This window comes from Tupaia chinensis, unplaced genomic scaffold (assembly GCF_000334495.1).
Source record: "Tupaia chinensis unplaced genomic scaffold, TupChi_1.0 Scaffold000212_1, whole genome shotgun sequence".
NCBI lineage: Eukaryota > Metazoa > Chordata > Mammalia > Scandentia > Tupaiidae > Tupaia > Tupaia belangeri.
Window position 1 is genome coordinate 3643324 of NW_006159687.1, and position 21540 is coordinate 3664863.

Below are 21540 nucleotides of genomic sequence, written 5' to 3' on the forward strand. Positions count from 1 at the left end.
CTCTCTTTACTCTGACTCTTCTGTTCCCACTAACCAGGATACTTTTGATTACACTGAGCCCAGCCAATCTAAGAGATCCCCCGTCTGAAGATATTAACTTAATCACAACTACAAAGTATCTTTTACGAATACAGTAACATAGTCACAGGTTATTCAACCTTATACCCAGTGAAGGAAGATATTTTTAACATGCAAGGTCTCAACAATTGACTTCCCATGTACCCCTCCTTAGGAACTTCGTGGACGATGTGCTCCATCGGAGCAGAGCGTAGACTCAGGAGGGGCGACCAGGGATGGGGGGAAAGGCTCCACGCAGCATGGCAGAGAGTCAAAGGACGCTCCTGGAACAGGGGAGGCAGCTGGACCACAGCTGGGCTGCAAACCCAGAGGGCATTGCAGGGCAATGGCGGTGGGGAACATTCTGGAAGAAAATGAAACTGGAGGGTTCTTTGACACATTTGACCACCTGAACGACAGTTCAAAAGATACTCCAGAAACTAAAGAAAAAGTTGTAAAGTATTCACTCCAGGAAAGACAAAGAGGTTTACAAGAACAGAAAAATAAGCATATCGTATAATTGGGCTCACCATAAAACAATATTTCCATGAACATAATAATGTAAGCTCAGATTCAGCATAGCTGTAACATGATAGGAAAGGAAGTTAGATTAAGTGCTAACTCTGTATCTGAAATCAGCAAACAGTGTCAAAACCGAGAAATCAAGAAAGATAGAATATTGTGTAGAAATACAAAGGTAATTCCAAGAGAAAGAGCCACAAGTTGAAAATGCTGGTGAAGCTGGAGGTGGAGGAGGAGGGGATACGGCTGCTCGTTATAAGCCTTCAGACGCTGTCTGACTCTGCTTACCATTTGCATGTCTTACTTTGGTTAAAAAATTAATTTAAAAATACATGAGAAAGATAGCATAGGAGAATTTACAGAAAAAAAAGAATGACAGATGAACCTTGAGCCTATGTAAAGATGGCAGGTGGCGTGGTGGTTGGGGCACTGGACACTCCCACATGGCTGACTGCGATTTGAGTCCTGGACCTGGTAGCTTGCTTTCTCACTTTCTCTCTCTCTCGCTCTCTCTCACTCTCATTCTGTCCCTCTCTAGTCAAATTAAAATAAATAAATAGATAAAGTTAAATAAAATTACTCTTTTTTATTTTAAATCTTTTTTTTAGAATTACTTTATTTAATTTTATTTATTTTATTATTAGTTTTTAGTTTGACCAGAGAGACAGAGAGGGAAAGAAAATGAGAAAGCATGTTCCACGTCTGGGACTCGAACCACAATTGGCCATGTAGGAGTCCAGCACCTTAACCATCACACCATCTGCTGGCTCCAATAAAATAATTCTTTAAAAAAACTGTTTGATTTTATTAAAATTGAGAAATGCCTATTAAAAGTAAGCTGAGACATTTTTTCTCTTCAGTCAGATTGTTGAAAACCCATTGGGATGACGCCCTCTTTTGGTAAGACCGTGGGCAATGCAAACTGATTAACCTCTATGGGGAGACGCTGGCAATGCCTGCTAAGACAGCAGATGCGAATGACTCGGCGAGCCTTCTAGAAAAGCATCCCAATACTCCTGCACACGCACGAAATGACACACATGTAAGGTCGTTCATTTCAGAACTGTTCGTAGTCGTGAAAGACTAGAACCATCTACATGTCTGTCAGTAGGAGACCGTGTAGATAAACTAGGGCTAGGACCAGCAGATGGCCGGTTACATGGCGGCTACGTTGCTGTTCTCCCACACGGCCGCCCGTGGTTGGAGTCCTGGACCTGGTGGCTTCAAAATCACACTAGGTGTGTGTGCGAGCGTGCCAGAGGAAGGAGGACAGAGGAGGAGAGATTGCAGCGTGGCCGTCTGCCGGGACGGGTGATTTCTCACTTTCCCTCTCACTGTTTCTGCCTCTGATTCTCTCTCCAGCAAGCCCACGCACCCTCAGGCAAAAGCCTCTTAAATAAATGTAAACAAACAAAGGGCAGTTACTTAGTGGAAAGTATTTACTCTCTCAGCCAATAAAGAAAACAAAACCTCCGTAATTTTCTAACCTGTTTCCAGGCCCTTCAAAGCAGAGGGCTGAGGCTACAGCATCCCAGGGAGGCTAGACTCTCCCTCTCTCTCTAGCCTGAGCGTAAGAGCTTGGCTCTCAACGTTGGCCTTCTAAACCTTAGAACAACGCTGGGGGGCGGCGAGGCCACGGCTGACCTACGGTCTCCCTTGGGTCTCCATCCTGCCTGGGTTACTTTTTACTAACTCTCACCCTGGAACTGGGTCCCTCCCCTGTAAGGCGGGCTAGCCCGCACCTCGCAGGCCCTTGGCTGTTACATAGCCTAGAGACCAAGAGGGCAGGGCCTGGACCACAGGAGTGCTCAGCAAACAGAGATTACTCACAGCAGCACCGGAAAAAAGAATCCTGTCTCCAGCACTGTACTCCTTCGAGAAGGAAAGTCATGCTGGGAATCCCAAGGTAAGAATCGAAACTCACTGCTCTGAAGAAAATAACGGAAGGAATTTCCCCTCGCAGCCAGGCGCTTTGGGAAGAGGCTGCCTGCACCCAGGCAGACACGACGCCCTCCTGTGCCTCCCAGTTCAGGAGAATTTACAGAAAAAAAAGAATGACAGATGAACCTTGAGCCTATGTAAAGATGGCAGGTGGCGTGGTGGTTGGGGCACTGGACACTCCCACATGGCTGACTGCGATTTGAGTCCTGGACCTGGTAGCTTGCTTTCTCACTTTCTCTCTCTCTCGCTCTCTCTCACTCTCATTCTGTCCCTCTCTAGTCAAATTAAAATAAATAAATAGATAAAGTTAAATAAAATTACTCTTTTTTATTTTAAATCTTTTTTTTAGAATTACTTTATTTAATTTTATTTATTTTATTATTAGTTTTTAGTTTGACCAGAGAGACAGAGAGGGAAAGAAAATGAGAAAGCATGTTCCACGTCTGGGACTCGAACCACAATTGGCCATGTAGGAGTCCAGCACCTTAACCATCACACCATCTGCTGGCTCCAATAAAATAATTCTGTAATAAAACTGTTTGATTTTATTAAAATTGAGAAATGCCTATTAAAAGTAAGCTGAGACATTTTTTCTCTTCAGTCAGATTGTTGAAAACCCATTGGGATGACGCCCTCTTTTGGTAAGACCGTGGGCAATGCAAACTGATTAACCTCTATGGGGAGACGCTGGCAATGCCTGCTAAGACAGCAGATGCGAATGACTCGGCGAGCCTTCTAGAAAAGCATCCCAATACTCCTGCACACGCACGAAATGACACACATGTAAGGTCGTTCATTTCAGAACTGTTCGTAGTCGTGAAAGACTAGAACCATCTACATGTCTGTCAGTAGGAGACCGTGTAGATAAACTAGGGCTAGGACCAGCAGATGGCCGGTTACATGGCGGCTACGTTGCTGTTCTCCCACACGGCCGCCCGTGGTTGGAGTCCTGGACCTGGTGGCTTCAAAATCACACTAGGTGTGTGTGCGAGCGTGCCAGAGGAAGGAGGACAGAGGAGGAGAGATTGCAGCGTGGCCGTCTGCCGGGACGGGTGATTTCTCACTTTCCCTCTCACTGTTTCTGCCTCTGATTCTCTCTCCAGCAAGCCCACGCACCCTCAGGCAAAAGCCTCTTAAATAAATGTAAACAAACAAAGGGCAGTTACTTAGTGGAAAGTATTTACTCTCTCAGCCAATAAAGAAAACAAAACCTCCGTAATTTTCTAACCTGTTTCCAGGCCCTTCAAAGCAGAGGGCTGAGGCTACAGCATCCCAGGGAGGCTAGACTCTCCCTCTCTCTCTAGCCTGAGCGTAAGAGCTTGGCTCTCAACGTTGGCCTTCTAAACCTTAGAACAACGCTGGGGGGCGGCGAGGCCACGGCTGACCTACGGTCTCCCTTGGGTCTCCATCCTGCCTGGGTTACTTTTTACTAACTCTCACCCTGGAACTGGGTCCCTCCCCTGTAAGGCGGGCTAGCCCGCACCTCGCAGGCCCTTGGCTGTTACATAGCCTAGAGACCAAGAGGGCAGGGCCTGGACCACAGGAGTGCTCAGCAAACAGAGATTACTCACAGCAGCACCGGAAAAAAGAATCCTGTCTCCAGCACTGTACTCCTTCGAGAAGGAAAGTCATGCTGGGAATCCCAAGGTAAGAATCGAAACTCACTGCTCTGAAGAAAATAACGGAAGGAATTTCCCCTCGCAGCCAGGCGCTTTGGGAAGAGGCTGCCTGCACCCAGGCAGACACGACGCCCTCCTGTGCCTCCAGTTTCTCACGGCCACCGTCTGTCTGAGGGCAGGCAGAGACTTTGCCTAAATGCCCTGGATGAGCAGAGCTGGAAGGCCCTGGGCCCACGCACCGGGGGCCAGAAAGGACCTGCGACTTGCTCAGGGCACACCGCCCACAGCCACAGCTCCACCGGCTCACCCACAGACAAGGCCACACCCAGGTGGCCACTATGATGGCCACGTTCCAGTGACTAAAATCAGGAAGAATAAACTTAAAAGTGAGTACCCAGGGGCCAGCCAATGGCATGCTGCAGCTGGATCCCACATGGCCCACAGCCTGGTTCAAGTCCTGGACCCGACAGCTGGAAGGACAGGCCGGACACTGTACACATGTCCAAACCCCAAGAAGAGAACGGAGGAGAGACTGTGACAGGGCTGCCCTCCGTGGGGGGTGATTTCGCACCTTCCCTCTGTCTCTATTTCTGTCTCTCTCCAGCGAGTGTGTATACCTACGCAAACTGGAAGGGAAAACAAGCTAGTACCAGGGTACTGAGTGAGGCTGCCTCTTGTCACTCCTGAGAGGGGTTGTGACTGACGTGGCAGTGTGCGACCGACAGTGGAGGGGAATCTCCGAAGGTGAGTTCTGTGTCAGCCCATTCGGACGCTGCACCCGTGCCGTGCCTCCCACCAACTTCCTTGGAATGAAGTCCAACCTCAGTGGCAGCTGGCACTGCTGTCACAACCAGGACTTCTCGAACGTACCCAATCCCTGCCCCAGCAATGACCCGATATGTAATGTCTGCTCGTTTCCTCTTCCACAAAAGAGGGTATCAGCCACCTTCTTCATGCTCTTGCAAAATAAAAGCAGCTCATGATGTCTGTCTGGCGTGTGGCAGGAACTACTTCCCTGAAGCCCAGACGGCCCACGGCCTTGTCCACATCTGGGCCCTAATCAGCCCCACGACAGTCCACGGACCCTGCTCTTTGAATTGCAAAGAAACATTTTCCTCCCAACCACCTCCAAAACAGAAAACACCTTCCCTGGTACTCACTGTGAGTTCATAGTTTTTCATTTCTTCTGCCCAAACCGAGAGTTAAGACTCTCATTACAAAACATTACAAGGGTGTTTCTTTTTCAAGTTCCAGAAATACCTTCTTCCTCCGCATAGCCTTGGCAGACATGGCCACACAGACATTCCTACCCGAGAGGTTTGCTCAGAGGGAGCCCTCAACGGCTCTTAGCTGAACCAGGCAGAATTGTCGAAGAACTCAGCACCTACGACGGGGTGGGCGTTTGAGAGCCCCTCCTGTCTCACCTGGTTACCACAGCACTCCCGAGCAGCCCTCCTCATTGCCCCCACCTTACAGGTGACAAACAGGTTCAGAGCATCGAGTGACTGCCTGTCGAGAAGGGGCAGAGCAGGAGGCCACCCAGGCCTGGTGACACGGGCTCTCCCCACTCACGCAGCGGTTGTAACCACGGGCCTCTCGCATCGGGAGACTCTCGCACCTGCTTTCCTTCCCCGCCCGCCTCCAGCACGCCCAGGACGCCCCTCACTGTCAGCAACTCCTCTGAGCATTCCGAGAGGGGCCACGTCCTTTTCCTCTGCCTTTGTTGGTGAACAAAGACACCATCATGTGTCCAACACATTAGTCAGACTAACCAGGGAACAAGTCCCCGTGACTCCAGTCATTCTCCTTGTGGAACAAGGACATAGACCCAGAAAGTTTGCCCTGGTACAGAAATACTGCTTTTAAATGATGCCGATCTTACTACGAATGTGGCCTAGCTCCTTAGATCTAAGGACCACTTGCTTCCTTCCTTGTATCTTAGGGAGACACGCAAACGTTAATATATAAGCCATGAATGCCACAGCAAGCTCTGTGGACTGGGCTCGCACATCGGCCCAGACTTGCCCTGCAGCTCGCACCCGAGTCGACCTGGCCCTCCGTGTGCTGACCTGAAGTAGTTGCTGGCCGCGGCAAGCACCACGCGGTGGCAGGAGAATTCCTGGATGTCCACACACAGGATGACATCTGTCAGAGCGTTTTCCACTCGGAGGGTCTCCAGGCCATTCTGAAGAATTAGGGAGAGTCCCGTATCGTCAAATTTCACCTTATCCTCATTTAAGATTTCCACCAGGTCCCCCCTTTTCTGGGAGGGCTCGCTTGCGGAAGGTGCCAGTGGGCCTTCCAGACTCTTCTCTACCACGTCGCCCATAGCCCAGGTGCCCCTTTGTTCTGCCATGGACATGCAGACTGGAGGAGAGCCCGAGTTTCAGGCAGGTCACATTGCAGAAGCCGAGCGGATTTCCTGTGCAGGGCCCTCCACTTATCACCAGCTGTCACACACACAACAGGAAGTCTCGCACTTTCTCATCCTGTTACTACAAACGCCAGCAACTTCTATTCTTCTGCTTTCTGTGACTTATCACAGGGTCAGACGTTGGTTGGAACGAGTGCGTAGGAAGGGCCTGTGGGAGCGGAGGGTGGCTCCGCCGAGTTTGTCGGGAGCGTCGTATGGTTATTTTGGTGTGACTCTTCCCAGAGTCTACCATGAGCGCTGTGTGGTTATTTTGGTCTGTCTTCCAACTCGCATCCTGAACAGGAAACCTCTAGCTCTGCTTATTGCATTTCACTCCTGGAGCTTCCACAGCTGGTGACGGGGTGGGCAGGAGGCATTCTTCTGTCCTCCCACTCTTGTCCTGAGACCACACGGTGAGCTCTCACTCCACCCCATGGGAGCACCGGAAACCCCACTTGCTCCCAACATTCTAACTTCGGTCAGTACTTTATATATCCTACCTTCACCTTTCTCCTGCTCAAGGGAAAACAATGTCATAGCAAGTCTTGAGCATTCATGCACACATGCCCAGCATGATTTTCAAGTCACTGTGTCCAGGACTCGAACCACAGTCAGCCCTGTGGGAGTCCAGCAGCATAACCTCTACGCCATTGGCTAGCCCCCAGTTATTCTCTTCTTTGATTATCAACAGCCAACCCCCCGCATTGGTCTTTATCCAGAGAGCTATCGATCATGAAGATTTTGTCTTTAATAACAACATCTCATCTACAGCAGTTTAAACAACGAGAGTCTCACGTTATCAGAAGCCAGGCTTTAGAGTCCTGGCTGGATTCAGATGCTCAGTGATGTATCGGGACAGGATTTTGCCACCTCGCCACCCTGTCACCCTCCGTGTAATGGAGATGTTCCCTCCAGGTCGTATAATAGCTACTAAAAACATGGCTTCACATAGCTCTGTCCACCAGTAGGAGAAAAAGTCAAGCCGGCTTGTCTCCTCCTTCTCCCTCTTCTTACCTGAGAAAAAAGATGTCCTAAGATCCCCATTAGACTTCTCCTGGGCCACTTGGCCACACCAAACCAATTTCACCAAGAAATACAAATGAATCGCCATAACTGGCTTGGCCCAAACATGATTCATCCCCCTGGGACTAGACCACCTTCCCCACGATTGAGGAACACCCATCTCTCAGCTGTGCAAAATCAGGTTCTGTTAGCACGAGGGAGGGAGGACGGCTATGGTTCAGTCAACCTCCTGAGCCCACCATGATGGAATGGATGACTCCCATCTCTGTGGTCTCCCTCTGCGGGCAGACGACTAGGAGGAGCTCAGTACGCCTTCCTCCATAAGTCAACCGTCGTCCTTCAGTGACCGAGCACTGCACTCAGGGCCCTTTCTCTCCAGAACCTGTCCACTTACAAACATTAGCCACAGTCAGCCCCACTCACCCACACAAAGCAAAACCAACAACGAAGCTCAACTGCTCATTATGAAGATGCTGTTCACCAAGTTCTCTCACTAGTTTTCATGTGCCACCCAAGCCCAGTGGCCACACTGCAGCACAAGCAGATGGCTGCCACCTGCCCTGCCCTTAACTTCCTAGTGGGCAAGCACGTACAGAGTTCTACCCTAAGCATGGTAACACCTATGCTCAGGTGTTACTGCAAAGATACAAAGCAAAACCACTTTGGCATCTCTACCCACCCGGATGTGCTCTGAGTTTCAGCACGAATGGGTGACTATTCTCTAGGTCGAAGCAGAATAATTCTGTTCTGTGGAAGCTTTATTTTCCCAGTCAGGCAACAAAATGAACCAGCCGTTGGCAAAAACGTTACCATTAAGGAAACAATATAGTCAAATCTTGCTAGGTTGGTTGGCCTATGATCCTCACAGAAATAGATTCTATTCGCCAAGAAGTGGGTAGCTTCCCTCAAGGGAATGTCTACCCCATGGCCATAGGCCACACCTTTTGACGCCAGTCAGCTGCCTTCTCTAGTAGACTAAAGCGATAACAAAGTTTTAAGTCAGCTACAGAGAAAGAGCCACTGTCCCCCACCCCCACCCCCACCATGTTAGTTTAATGCCACTAAAACTACCATTTATTGGGGCCGGCAGATGGCGTGGTAGTTAAGACAGCGGGGCTCCCACATGGCTGACTGCTGTTCGAGTCCTGAACCTGGCAGCTTGCTTTCTCACTTTCCTTTTCTCTCTGGGCAAATTAAAAAGTAATAATAAAAAATGGAATTAAATAACTAAAAAAATTTTTAAAAAGAAAGAACAAAAGAAGGAAGAAAAGAGAAAGAAAGTAAGAAAAAAAATCCCGCCGGGCTCATGCGCATGCGTGCCCAACATCCCTGCCCCCCCCCGGGGCAGGTGCCATGGTGACTAAGGTGCTGGACTCCGTGGTCAGCTGTGGTTCGAGTCCTAGGCCCAGTGGCTTGAAAAGCACGCCAGGTGCATGTGTGTGTGCACCCACAATCCCGAGGGGGGTGGAGAGGGGACTGCAGCATGGCCGTCGCCTGGGCGTGCTGTCCCCCTCTCCCTCTCTGTCTCCGTCTCTCTCTAGTGAGCACATGCACCTTTGACAGAAACCTTAACAAAATGATAACGGGGATTTGTAATGGGGTTAAGCGGGGAGGAACTTAATCAGACTGTGGTGGAGACAGGCCTTTGGGAAGAGGCTAGGACTGAGCGGGTAGGGCAGGCCCCAGCTCAGGCTCTGCTGGAGGCACACATGCACACACACACAGCGTGATTTTCAAGGCAATGAGTCTGGGACTTGAACCATGGTCGGCCATGTGGGAGTCCAGCACCGCAGACACCACACCGAATGCTGGCCCCTGAATTTAAACGCTCTGCACGTTTCCACTGACCCAGTGCCATTGGCACTCTGGACTCCATTCCCGACACCTGAAAACAAAGAAGGTCATGGGATAGAAGCACGCACGACAGTGCCACGCCCACATCTCCTTGTGTCCCCACAGACACCGGAACATCACTCTGCCTGAGCCACAAGCACACTCCAGCTCGCAGAGGTGGCAGAGTTCGTGCCCCGGAGTGCCTTGGGCTGAGCGCAGGAGCTGACAGGTAACTCCGTCCGCCTCCTCGCCCTGGCACCAGACCGAAGCGTGTTCTGCACTGTCTTTCGGAGGGTCCCAGAGCACTGTGCCCTAGCTGTCCGTGGGAGGAGCTCACCGGGCCTCATCTCACATCCCCGTTCCATCACTGTTTTCTGTTTAAATCACTCGCACCCAGCCCTTGTCTTAAGGTCTGCTTTGGAAGAAAGACGAATTCAAACGCGTAGCTACTAAGTGACAAAACTGATGTGAGCTCAGGTCTGGCTGGTTCTACAGTCTAAGCCTCCCACCCGCACTGTTCTCCAGTGACCCCAGTGGGATCCCAATACCAGGGAGGGCCTTCCAGACACGTCAGTGTCACTGTGAAGCGAGCCAGCATTGTCGAGCAATCGGCCTTTCGGCCCTCTCACCTAAGGGCCTCCCTCCACCGGCCCGCCACGGTGCCATCGGGTTTGGCTCTCACTCTCTGTCGCTGCGCCTGTCACCATGGTGAGTCGGGCTTCTGACGTAATGCCTGCCAGTGCAGGGTGCACACTCACAGTGCAATGGCCCCTACAATGGCCCTGGGCCTCTGACTGCCACGTTTTCTGGGGCCACGCTGCCCAGAGAACTACCGCCAACACCCCTCCTGCTACTTCTCTTCCCTCCGCTGCTCTCTCCTAGAGATGGAGGGGACATCGTTTCCTTTTCTGACAGGAGTAGAAAGGTCAAAAGGACTCATCTTACATCATTTCTTCCCTGCTTCTCAAAACCTTTGAGTTGCTGCTTTTCCACACTCCCATGTGGGGGTTCTCACTACGTATGAGGCTAATGCCCGAATTCGGACAGGGGCCGGGACAAGCCGTGTATTTCCTTATGCAGAACCCCCACTCCCTTCAATTCACAGTCTCTGAAGAAGAGGGCAGAAGGGCATCACTTCTACAGGATTTAAAATAATTCAGTAAAGCGGCTGGATATAAGAGTAAATTACAGAAGCTACTTGTTCCCGGTATGTAAGCAATAATTCATTACAAACGTAATGGGAAAATAATACCATTCACAATGGCAGGAAAACGTACGTCGATGCCTAGGAATGACCTTAACGAGAAATATAAAGAAAACTAATGGGACCAGCAGGTGGACTGGTGGTTAAGGGGCTGAGTTCCCACATGGCCAACGGCGAGTCAAGTCCCAGACCTGGTGGCTCGCTTTCTCACTTCTCCTCTCCCTCTCTCTCTGTCTCTCTTGGGTGAGTGCATATGTCCTATACTGAAATTTAAAAAGTAATGATAATAAATAAAATTAAATTAATATTTAAAAGAAAGAAAACTTGTGAACTTTATTAAAATATTTCAAAAGGGACTAGAAGATGTCGTGGTTAAGGTGCTGGCCTCCCACATGGTCAACTGTGGTTCAAGTCCCAGATCCAGTGTCTTGAAACTCACACTGGGCACATGTGTGTGCATGTCCAAAATCCTGAGAGGAAAATGGAGGAAGAGGGACTTGGCAGTGATTTCTCGCTTTCTATCTCTCTGTCTCTCTGTGTGTCTCTGGCGATCATGTACACCCTATAGCAAAAATCTCTCCCCCACCGAAAAAAAAAAAAAAGAGAGAGAAAGAAAAGGTTTCAGGGAAAACTCGAATATACCACATTCTTGTATGGACAGATGATACAAAAAAGGACAAATTCCTTCCAAATTATTTTATGTTTATTTTACGCTACTAAGAATGACAAGACGGGGAACCAGCAATTAGCGTAATGGCTATGTCGCTGGACTCCCACATAGTCAACCGCAGTTCACGTCCCGGACCCGGTGGCTTAAAACTCACGCTGGGCGCATGTGCGTGCGTGCCCAAGATCCCGAGAGGAGAATGGAGGAGAAGGGATTGCGGCGTGGCCATCCCTCCTGGGGGGTGATTTCTCGCTTTCTGTCTCTATGTCTCTCTCTGTCTGTCTGGCGAGCGCATGCGCCCTATAGCGAAAAACCTCTCAAAAAAAAAAAAAAAAAGAAAAGAAAAAAGAATGACAAGACAAATAGGCGTTTAAGTCCAATTTAAGTGAACATTCTCAGGTTAGGCGCAGAGCAAAGCAAAGCCACATATAAAGGGCTAAACATCGAGAGTGGGCCTAGAGCGGACTCAGAGTCTTCTCTTCTTGGAAACTACAAAGCTAAGATAAACGAGGAAAGCTGTATTCAGACACCTCCTACCCGAAGTCCTGCACCTGACCTGGGACTTGAGGTTGCTTCTCTATGTCCACATGCCTTGTGTCCCCAGATGAGGCGGACTACCTTGTCCTTACTGGTCGGACTTCAAACAGCAGGTCTCCTGATAGTCTTTGGCTTTTAGAAAGTAAGTTACTCAGGCCAGTCCATCCTGTAGTGGGTAAGGCAGCCAGATCTCACATGGCAGACTGTATGGTTTGAGTCCCAGGCCCGACGGCTTGAGGAACACACTGGACACGTGTGTGTGCCCAAAATCCCACAGGAGGGGGAACTGGAGAAGTGACTGCAGTGTGCCCATGCCTGGGACAGAGGGCTTTCTCACACCTCTTTCTCTTTCTGTCTCTCTCTGGTGGGTACATGTGTCCTCTGGCAAAATTTTTAAAAAGGAAAGAAAAAAAAAAAGAGAGAAGTTTTCTTAGTGAGTAAGAATACACAAAAGAAGGGTATTCTTATGACACTTAATAATTACAAAAAATCACTTGCAGGCATTCTTTCCTGTGAACACCGCATCTGTCTGTCTTTCCCGCCTGATGAATGGTAGAGCAGATTCTCACTTTCTTGGTCTAAGCTAATTTTTCCTTTTTCAGCTATTTTAAGGCTAGCAGTAAGGAATGTCTCTCTGTGTGTGTGTGTGTGTGTGTGCACATGCAAGCGCTACAGAGTATGTGTACTCACCAGAGAGAGAGAAAAGTGAGAAAGCACCCCCCAGGGGAATGACCGCATCACAATCCCTTCTCCTCCATTCTCCTCTCAGGATCTTGGGCACGCACACACACCCGGCATGTTTTCAAGCTGCTGGACCTGGGTCTTGAACTGCTCAGTCAGCTGTGTGGGATCCAGCCTGCATCACCGTGTCTTCACAGGCTAGGGGGTAGTCAGGGATTTAAACTGAGATCGGCACGCGACCATGGCCAGGTTCCGGAAGTCATGTATGGAGCTGTGTTCAGGAGAACAGTGGAGGGCCAGCTGGGTACACTGAACCCCCATCAGGGCTAAGCGTGAGGTGAAGTGAGAGATGAATCTGGCGGACAAAAGCCAACGAGGCGAAACGCAGGAAGAGGAGCCAGCTGGGCATGAGAGGGGGCTAAGATGCGTGCGTCCATCAGAGCTGAGTTCCAGGACCCCCCTTAGCTTCACTGGCCACTGGTGCTCAGATAAATAGGGACCAGCCGCACAGACCCCTGGCTACGCCTGCAGCCCGGGTCCCGGGACTTTCCTCCCGTGACAGAGACCTCAGATCCTTCGCCTCCTCTGCTTTATACACTTTATGGTCCAGGTCTGTCCTTCAAGTACTGTGCTGCTCTACCCTTACTATTGATTGTACTTTTATTAGTAGTATCTCTTTTTTTTTCAAATAATTGTTTATTTTTATTTATTCATTCATTTATTTTAATTTGACCAGAAAGAGACACAGAGAGAGAAAGAGAATGTGAGAAAGCAAGCCACCAGTTCCAGGTCTCGAACCATGATCAGCCATGTGGGAGTGTCCAGTGTCTTAACCAGCACGCCACCTGCTGGTCCCCATTAGTATCTCTTTTCCTATTCATGTTTTTTGTCTGAAATTTCTATTGACACTCCTTTTTTATTTTGTTCCTTTTCTTAATATTATTCTGCCTATTTTTTCATGTTTTGGGAGATGGACATTTTTCTCTTAATGGTTGCAATGATGTTTAAACAAGTCTTTTTTCTCATTATTTACAACAAAGCATGTGCACACACATGTGAAAGTGAGAGTGACAGAGACAGGGAGACAGGTGAGCACTGTCTACAGGGTCCAGTCACGCCATGACCCTGTTCCTCGTGTTTCCAGCTGACCGGGCTGGGGATGTGAACTGCAGCCGCCATGTTGGCTTTAGCTTTTCTGGAGCAGTGCATTACCATGGAGCCGCAGAGCCAGGCTCAATCTTAAACACCTTTTTTCCTTTTGCCATAGGGTGTGTATTCTTGCTGGAGAGAGACAAAGAGAGAGAGAAAGTGTGAAATCACCCCTCAAGGCAGATGGCCATGCTGCACTCCCTCCTCCGCCATTCTCTTCCCGGGATTTTGGGCACGCACGCACATGTGCCCGGCGTGACTTTCAAGCCACCAGGTCCAGGACTCCAATCATGAAGTCAGCCATGTGGGATCCAGTGCCTCAACCACTACACCACCTGCGGGCCCCAGTCTGCCTACTTAACATTTACACGTGGAGGTCTAGCACTTGGAGTATCCTCCAGCTGAAGACGTCACAAGCCAAATCCCGAAGGAATACACCAACTGTGCTCCTTCAGCAGGCTGTGCTTGGCTGGCTACATGGAAGGAATTTGGGGTGGTTGGTAAAGTTTGATTTCTTGACCTTGATGGCATTTACAAAGGTGTGTGTACTTTAGAATGATTCAGTAAGCTGTACCTCTCTGTGTCATTTTCCATATTGTGTTTTATTTCACAGTGAAAAGGTGACAACAGGAACAGCAATAGTTACCCGTTGTTGAACACCTACCAGAAGCAAGGGCTTTGCTAGCCACGATCTCCTTGTGCTTACAGTAACCCACTGCAGTCAGCCTTGCTGTTTCTCAGCTCGGACATGTGGAAACTGAGGTCCATGGAGAGCTCATGGCTCACAGATCATCATGCAGATCACTGGCCCTCCTTGTCCTCTTGTTCAGTCCCTTGACCCTAACAGATGGGCTAAGATTCCAGGGTCCAGCAGGTGGCCTGGCAGTTAAGACAGCTGGATTCTCACATAGCCAACCGCAGTTTGAGTCCCGGACCATGTGGCTTGAAAATCATGCCAGGTGCATGTGCGTGCGTGCCCTAAATCCTGAGAGGAGAATGGAGGAGAAGGGATTGTGCCATGGCCATCCCCCAGGGGGTGATTTCTCCCCCTCTCTGTCTCTCTCCAGTGAGCACATACGCCCTGTGGCAAAAACAAACATACAAACAAATAAACAAGCAAAAGATTCCAATCCATTTACAAAACCACTACAATGCATTCTCTCACTGAGTTTTTTAACTACATATTCTGTCTCTAAGTATGCTTAGTTTTCTCATCTCTTAAATGTGCTTATTTCCTTGGCCTAATTCTTTGATTCTTTCTATGCCTGAAAAAATACTACACATTTGGATTATAAAATAATAGTTAGATTTAGTATCATTCTTGTACAATTCAAACCAAAAACATACGTATCCTGGGTGAGGGTCTCCCAGCCATAGTACTATTAACCTTCTAGACTGGACAATTCTTTGCCATGAGAGGCTATGTGAATGTAAGACTTTAGCAGCAACCCCGGACACTACCTCTCTCATTATGACCATCAAAAATGTCTCTGGAGAGGGATGGCAGGTGGCATGGTGGTTAAGGTGCTGGACTCCCACTGTAGTTCGAGTCCCGGACCTGGCAGCTTGCTTTCTCACTTTCCCTTTCTCTCTCTCTCTCTCTCTGATAAAATGAAAAAATAATAATAATAATAATAACAAATAAAATAAAATGAATCTTTTCTTAAAAAATGACTGCCAAATGACCCCCAGGTCATCCTAGTTTAGGACTACTCTGCTAGATATGTGAAGAGTCTTGAAAAAGGTCATGGAAAAATAAACTGCAACTTTAAATTCCATTTTGCCACAAATTTTTGAAGTACCTCTCAAGTCTATGAAGAATGTAAAGTGGTGTTTAGCTTCGTGATAAGATCAGCAGTTCTTCTAAGCATGAACACCCAGAGGTATAATCATACAGGAGTATTTGGAGACATGCAGACCATGAGGCATGGCGGGAACACAGCCGTGAGTAGGAAGGGGTTGGAAAACAGGGTACAGCTGTGAGGGAGAGGCCAGAATGGGAATCTGAACCCATCCTCTATGGCGGTGACGTTGAATTTGAGCACACATCAGCGTTACCTGGGTCTCACCCCGAGATGTTTTAAGTTGTTGGGTCTATTGATAGAATGGGGTCGGAAATTTTGCATTTCTTTTTTTAAAGAATTATTTAATTTGGGACCAGCAGTTAGTGTAATGGCTATGTCGCTGAACTCCCACATAGTCGACCACGGTTTGCATCCCGGACCCGGTGGCTTAAAACTCACGCCGGGCGCGTGTGTGTGCATGCCCAAGATCCCGAGAGGAGAATAGAGGAGAAGGGATTGCGGTGTGGTCATCCCTCCTGGGGGGTTATTTCTCGCTTTCTGTCTCTCTGTCTCTGTCTGTCTGGCGAGTGCACACACCCTATACCAAAAACCCCTCCCAAAAAAAAGGAATTATTTAATTTTACTTATTATTATTATTATTATTTTAATTTGCTATAGGTGTGTCTCACCAGAGAAAGAGAGAGAGAAAAAAAAAGTGAGAAATAAGTCACCAGGTCCAGGACTTGAACCATGGTTGACAACCTGGGAGTCCAGCACCTTAACCACTATGTCACCTGCTGACCCTGGAGAATCTGGATTTCTAACAAATTCCCAGGTGAAGTTGATGCTGCTGGTCCCAGGCTCATTCTTTGAGAACCACTGCTTCTTGTGAATCTGTCAGGAACTCTACAGGTGCATGGGACCAACAGTTGGCATAATGGCTATGTCGCTGGATTCCCATGTAGTCGACCACAGTTTGAATCCCAGACCCAGCGGCTTAAACTCATGCCGGGTGCATGTGTGTGTGTGTGTGCCCAAGATCCTGAGAGGAGAATGAAGAAGAAAGGATTGTGGCGTGGCCATCCCCCCTGGGGGGGGGGTGATTTCTCACTTTCTGTCTCTCTGTCTCTCTCTGTCTTTCTGGCAAGCGCATGCACCCTATAGCAAAACCCTCTTCAAAAATAAGCGAAAGAAACTACACATGCTTAATACAAGAGAAGAGAAGGGCCTAGATATGGGTTTGAACGGTCATTAGGTGGAAGAGGTTAGAGCATGTTTCTGTGAATCAAATAAGACGCAATGGAAGGAAATCAGACAAGCACTGACAGTCCGAGACGAAGAGTTCTCAGGCTGGACCCATAGCCCAGTGGCTAAGGTGAACTAAATCCCACACGGTTGACCGCGGTTTGAATTCCTGCTCTGACACCTTCGAAAACACGCTAGGCACATGTACACGTACACCCCAAATCCAGACAGGGTGGAGAGACAGAGGGGCTTATGGCATGACTATACTTTCTTCTCCACTCCCCGCCCTGCCCCGCCCTGTCTCTCTGGAGAGCACATGCACCCTCTGGCAATTAAAAAAATAATAAAAATAATTTTAAAATGAAGAATTGTCAGATCGTCAGAGCCATCCCAAGCCGCCATACAATTATCTCAAACAACAGATCCCAAAACAAAGCCAGGTAGTTAAGTGACTTGCCCGAAGTCACATAGCTAGCGAGTAGCTAAAATGGGAGCACAGCTCAGGCCTGCCCGCTTCTGAGCCTTCTCCGCTACCCCCGTGCTGAATTAGCACAATCAAGACCTCCTGGTACCTCGCTGGTGTGAGGTAACTGGAATACCAACACACACACCTCTGCAGCTCTGCCTTCCGTCTGGTGGCCTCCTGGCTCCAGTTAACACCGAGGGCCCAGAGGGCAGAGAAACACTACTGAAAAGATTTCCACCTCTCTCTCTCCTATACAAGACAGAAATAAGCTAAAATAATAATAATAAATGTATCTTTTTGAAAACTTGGAAAATTCAGATAAAAATTAAAATTCGTATTTGGTGGGCCAAAGTAGACTCACGAGAATAGAGTGTGTGCATTTCTTCTTAACTTCAAGTTCAGTGATATTGCGTTATTGAAATCGTCCATGATAAGAATCTTTACACCATAGAAACTGGCAAATGCTACAAACCAACGTTTTTTTTCTTGAGAGACAGTTGTTAAACATTTGCCTTCACACCACCGTTATCCCATCTTCACCTTTAGACTGTGGAGGTCCTGAGGCATTTGGACACCCTCCAGCTCCAATTAAGAATGTACTCTTAGATTTCACGGAAACTCTGCTTACTCCTCCCCTCTTTTTGTTGAAATAGCTCAATCAAGTCTCTGTTCGTCCTTCCATCCAATGAGCATCACTTGAACGGAGGCAGAGTAATGCCAAGATGCGCATCTCTCTGGCCCAGGTGCTAACCATTCCAGAGCCCTTCCTCTGCAGACCCCAGTGTTGGCTTCCTCCAAGCCCTCACTGGGGAAGTCATGACTTGGCACCTTCTAGTTTTGACACCTGCCCTGGGAACAAATTCATTTTTTTGATAGAGAAAATTTTCCCAGAAAAAGTTTTTCTGGGATTTGGAACTCTTCAGTCCCATGCAGCCTCACACTCACGGCCCAGTTGTAGCACCATGTACCGGTTTGCCTCTTAGCCGGGCTTGCTCGGGCTGTTGAGGAATCTAGTGGCAGCTCTTAGGGAACTAGCCTTCAGGTCTGGAGCTCATGGAAGAACATTAGCCCTGGAAAGAAGTAGGGGGTGAGGCAATCCTCCAGTCCGGAAGGAACAGCAATACCAACCGCGGTACACAGAGGACCAAGGACTAAAGATGGGTATAAGGTCAAAGCAAGGTCCGTGATAATGGTTATTTTAAAAGTATTTTTTAAATAATTATTTTATTTAACTTGCTTTATTTATTTTAATTTGACCAGAGAAGGGCAGAGTGAGAGAGAGAGAGGGAGGGAAAGTGAGAAAGCAAGTCACCAGGTCTGGACTCAAACCATGGTCGGCCATGTGGGAGTCCAGTGCCCTTAACCACCATGCCACGTGTAGGTCCCATTATTTTAAAAGTTTTTTAACAGTCAATGCCTCTGTTTCTTCACTGTAAATCGGAGGTAATAATAGGATTGCTCAATGTGTTGGAGGAAGGAGGAAACGAGTTAGTCTGTGAAGTCTTCAGAACAATGCCTGGCTCCTATTAAGCACTTGGTAAACATCAGCTATTCTTTAAACCTTTCTGTAGAAGAGAAGGTGTGTGCATTTCATTCTAAATCTGGCCCTGGCTTCAACCCAAAACCTGCTTTAGCACAATGGCCTTTGTTAGTATCTGCGGCCTCGCTATTGTTCCCATGTTCTGTTGGATCTTTTCCACATCGTCGGTGTAAAGGGGTCCATAGACCGCTCTAAAAACATTCCCATCATCCCACCTGTGCATCAAAAATAGCCTCCCAGCCAGAGTCAGAACAATTTATAGAAGGATTCATCCCTCTGGGAAAACCTTCCCTGAAATACCCCAGACTAGAGAGGCAATCTGAAGCCTAGTGTTACTGATGGTACTGTTTACTCCAGAGAGACCGTCCCTTGAGATGTTCCTGGGCCAAAGCGCTCTGTTTACCTTCTTTCCTCGTACGCTGATTGCTTGATAAGATACATTATTTTGCCTCTTTTTTTCCCCTTGTAACTGAGGAGATCAAGGCTCAAAACTGCAGTTGGATGCTCTGTTCTAGGACAGCCAGGCTGTACCAGGTAGGTGAGTGCTACCCTTGCCCTGCCCCTGCCCTGTTCTCTCGCTCTCTTTCTCCCTCACCTGTGCGCACACAGGCTGTATCATGAATGAAGAAAAGAATTAAAAATATTTTTTCTTAAAAAAGATTTCTATACTCCCATGTTTATTGCAGCACTATTCATAATATTCAATATTCACAATCAACCTAAGTAGCTACCAAAGGGTGAGTGGATGAAGATAATGGGGTACTCTTCGACCATAAAAAAAGAAGGAAATCCTGTCACTGACAACAACATGGATGAACCCGGAAGACATTACGTTAATTGAACTAAGTCAGTCACAGAAACAAAAAGACTATGATCTCATGTGGAATCTAAAAAGTTGATCTCATAAAGTGCAGAATGGTGGTTATCAGGCGCTGGGCGATGACAGCATTGGGGCTGGGGAGCTGTTGGTCTAAAGATACAAAACTTCAGCTAGGTAGGAGGAATAACGTCAAGAGATCTATTAACAAGATAGTGACTATAGTTAATAACGATATACCATATTCTCGAAAAATGTTAACTCTTTCAATCCGAGGTATCTCTTGGCACGTTCAGAGACCAGGACAACCGAAGCTATGCTCTAACCCCCATCTTCTAGACCGCCAAAACACTCAGACAAGAAGCCATTTTAAATCCAAGGTGTCTCCTGGTGCATTCAGGGACCAAGGCGACTGAAACTATGCTCTAAACCCCATCTTTTAGACCTGCAAAACCCTCAGACAAGTAGAGGGGACATTTTGTTATGGAATGACCAGAAACCGCCGCAGAGGCACAAGAAATATGAGAAATCAAGATAATTTCTCTCCCCTAAGGGAAAAGAACTATCCTTCATCACCCACAGACAGTACAGTGGAACTCGTGGAAATGCCCAATAGAGAATTCGGAATATTCACAGTGACAAAACTAAACGAGATGCAAGAGCTAAGAGACAATGAACTCCAGAAGACGCAGGAGAAAAGAGGCAATGAGTTCCAGGAGGTGAAGAAGTTCTTGCATAATCTGAAAAAGAAAAAGCACACCATAAAAAAGAACCAAATGGAGCTGTTAGAGATGAAGGCTGTAATGCAGGAAATCAAGACTTCCCTCGAAAGTATTAAAAGCAGATTAGTCCATGCAGAAGACTGAACCTCGGATGTTGGAGATGAAATCTCTGACCTGGGGGGGGAGGGGGGGACTGAGAAAGTAAAAAAAAAAAAAAAAAAACCCTGAAAAATACTATATGAGAAATACTAGATACCATTAAGCACCCAAACATCCAGATAATCAGTAGCCCAGAAGGTAAAGAGACTAGCAAGGGTAGGAAACTAGCAGATGGCATGGTGGTTAAGGCGCCGGACACTCCCACATGGCTGAGCATGGTTCAAGTCTTGGACCTGGCGGTTTGCTTTCTCACTTTCTCTCTCTCTCGTCAAATTAAAATAAGTGAATGAATATAAATAAAACTGAATAAAATAATTATTTAAAAAAAGAGAGAGACTAATAAGGGCATTGATAATCTATCCTGGAAGATTATCAATTATGAAATCCTGAAAGAAAATTTTCCAAATCTAGAGAGCCATTCAAATATCCAGACCCAAGAAATACAAAGGACCCCACATAGAATCAATCCAAGAAGATCTTCTCCAAGGCACATCATAGCTAGATTGGCCAAATCTACAAAGACAAGATACTAAAATTGGCTAGAGAGAAACGTCATGTAAATTACAAAGGTTATTCAATCAGGCTAACATCAGATCTCTCGTCAGAAATATATTCAAAGTGTTAAGTGAAAAACAGTTTCAACCAAGAATACTGTACCTGGCAAGATTATGCTTTATATGGGAAGAAAAGATAAAAACATTCTCAGATAAACAAGACCTGAAAGAATTTACCAATACCAGACCAACTCTTTGAAAAGTTCTGAAAAGAGTGCTCTACCAGAAAAACTAAAGACACACATACAGAAATAGGAGAACAAAAAGCAACAAAGAAAATGACCAACTTAATGCTAGGGACAAGAAATAACAATAATAACATTGAATGTTAACTTCCAGGATTTAAATGGAAAGATCGGACCACAGTAATACAACAAATTCAACAGAAGAGAAATTACATAAGACTTAACTGGTGAAATAGAATGTTATGCTTTTCTAGTAAAACATTACTAATTTTTTTTTACTATGCTTTGTTTTCCCAATTTAAGGATTTTGCTTTCCTCAAGCTGTTGATAGGTTCAGAAATTTATTAAAAAGTTTTTTCTTGGGGCCGGCAGGTGCTGGACTCCCACATGGCTGACCAAGGTTCAAGTCCTGGACCTGGCAG

The 21540-nt window shown here is 47.4% G+C and overlaps 1 protein-coding gene across 1 annotated transcript in view; it reads right to left on the reverse strand.

Annotated features, from left to right (window-relative positions):
* Positions 1-6549, reverse strand: part of KLHL6 (kelch like family member 6) — a 60985-nt gene extending 54436 nt beyond the window's left edge. The window contains exon 1 of the mRNA XM_006147380.3: positions 6209-6549. Within this exon, the coding sequence (XP_006147442.1) occupies positions 6209-6501 (293 nt within the window). The 5' untranslated portion in view covers positions 6502-6549. The remainder of the gene's footprint in view (positions 1-6208) is intronic.
* Positions 6550-21540: the final 14991 nt, after the last annotated feature.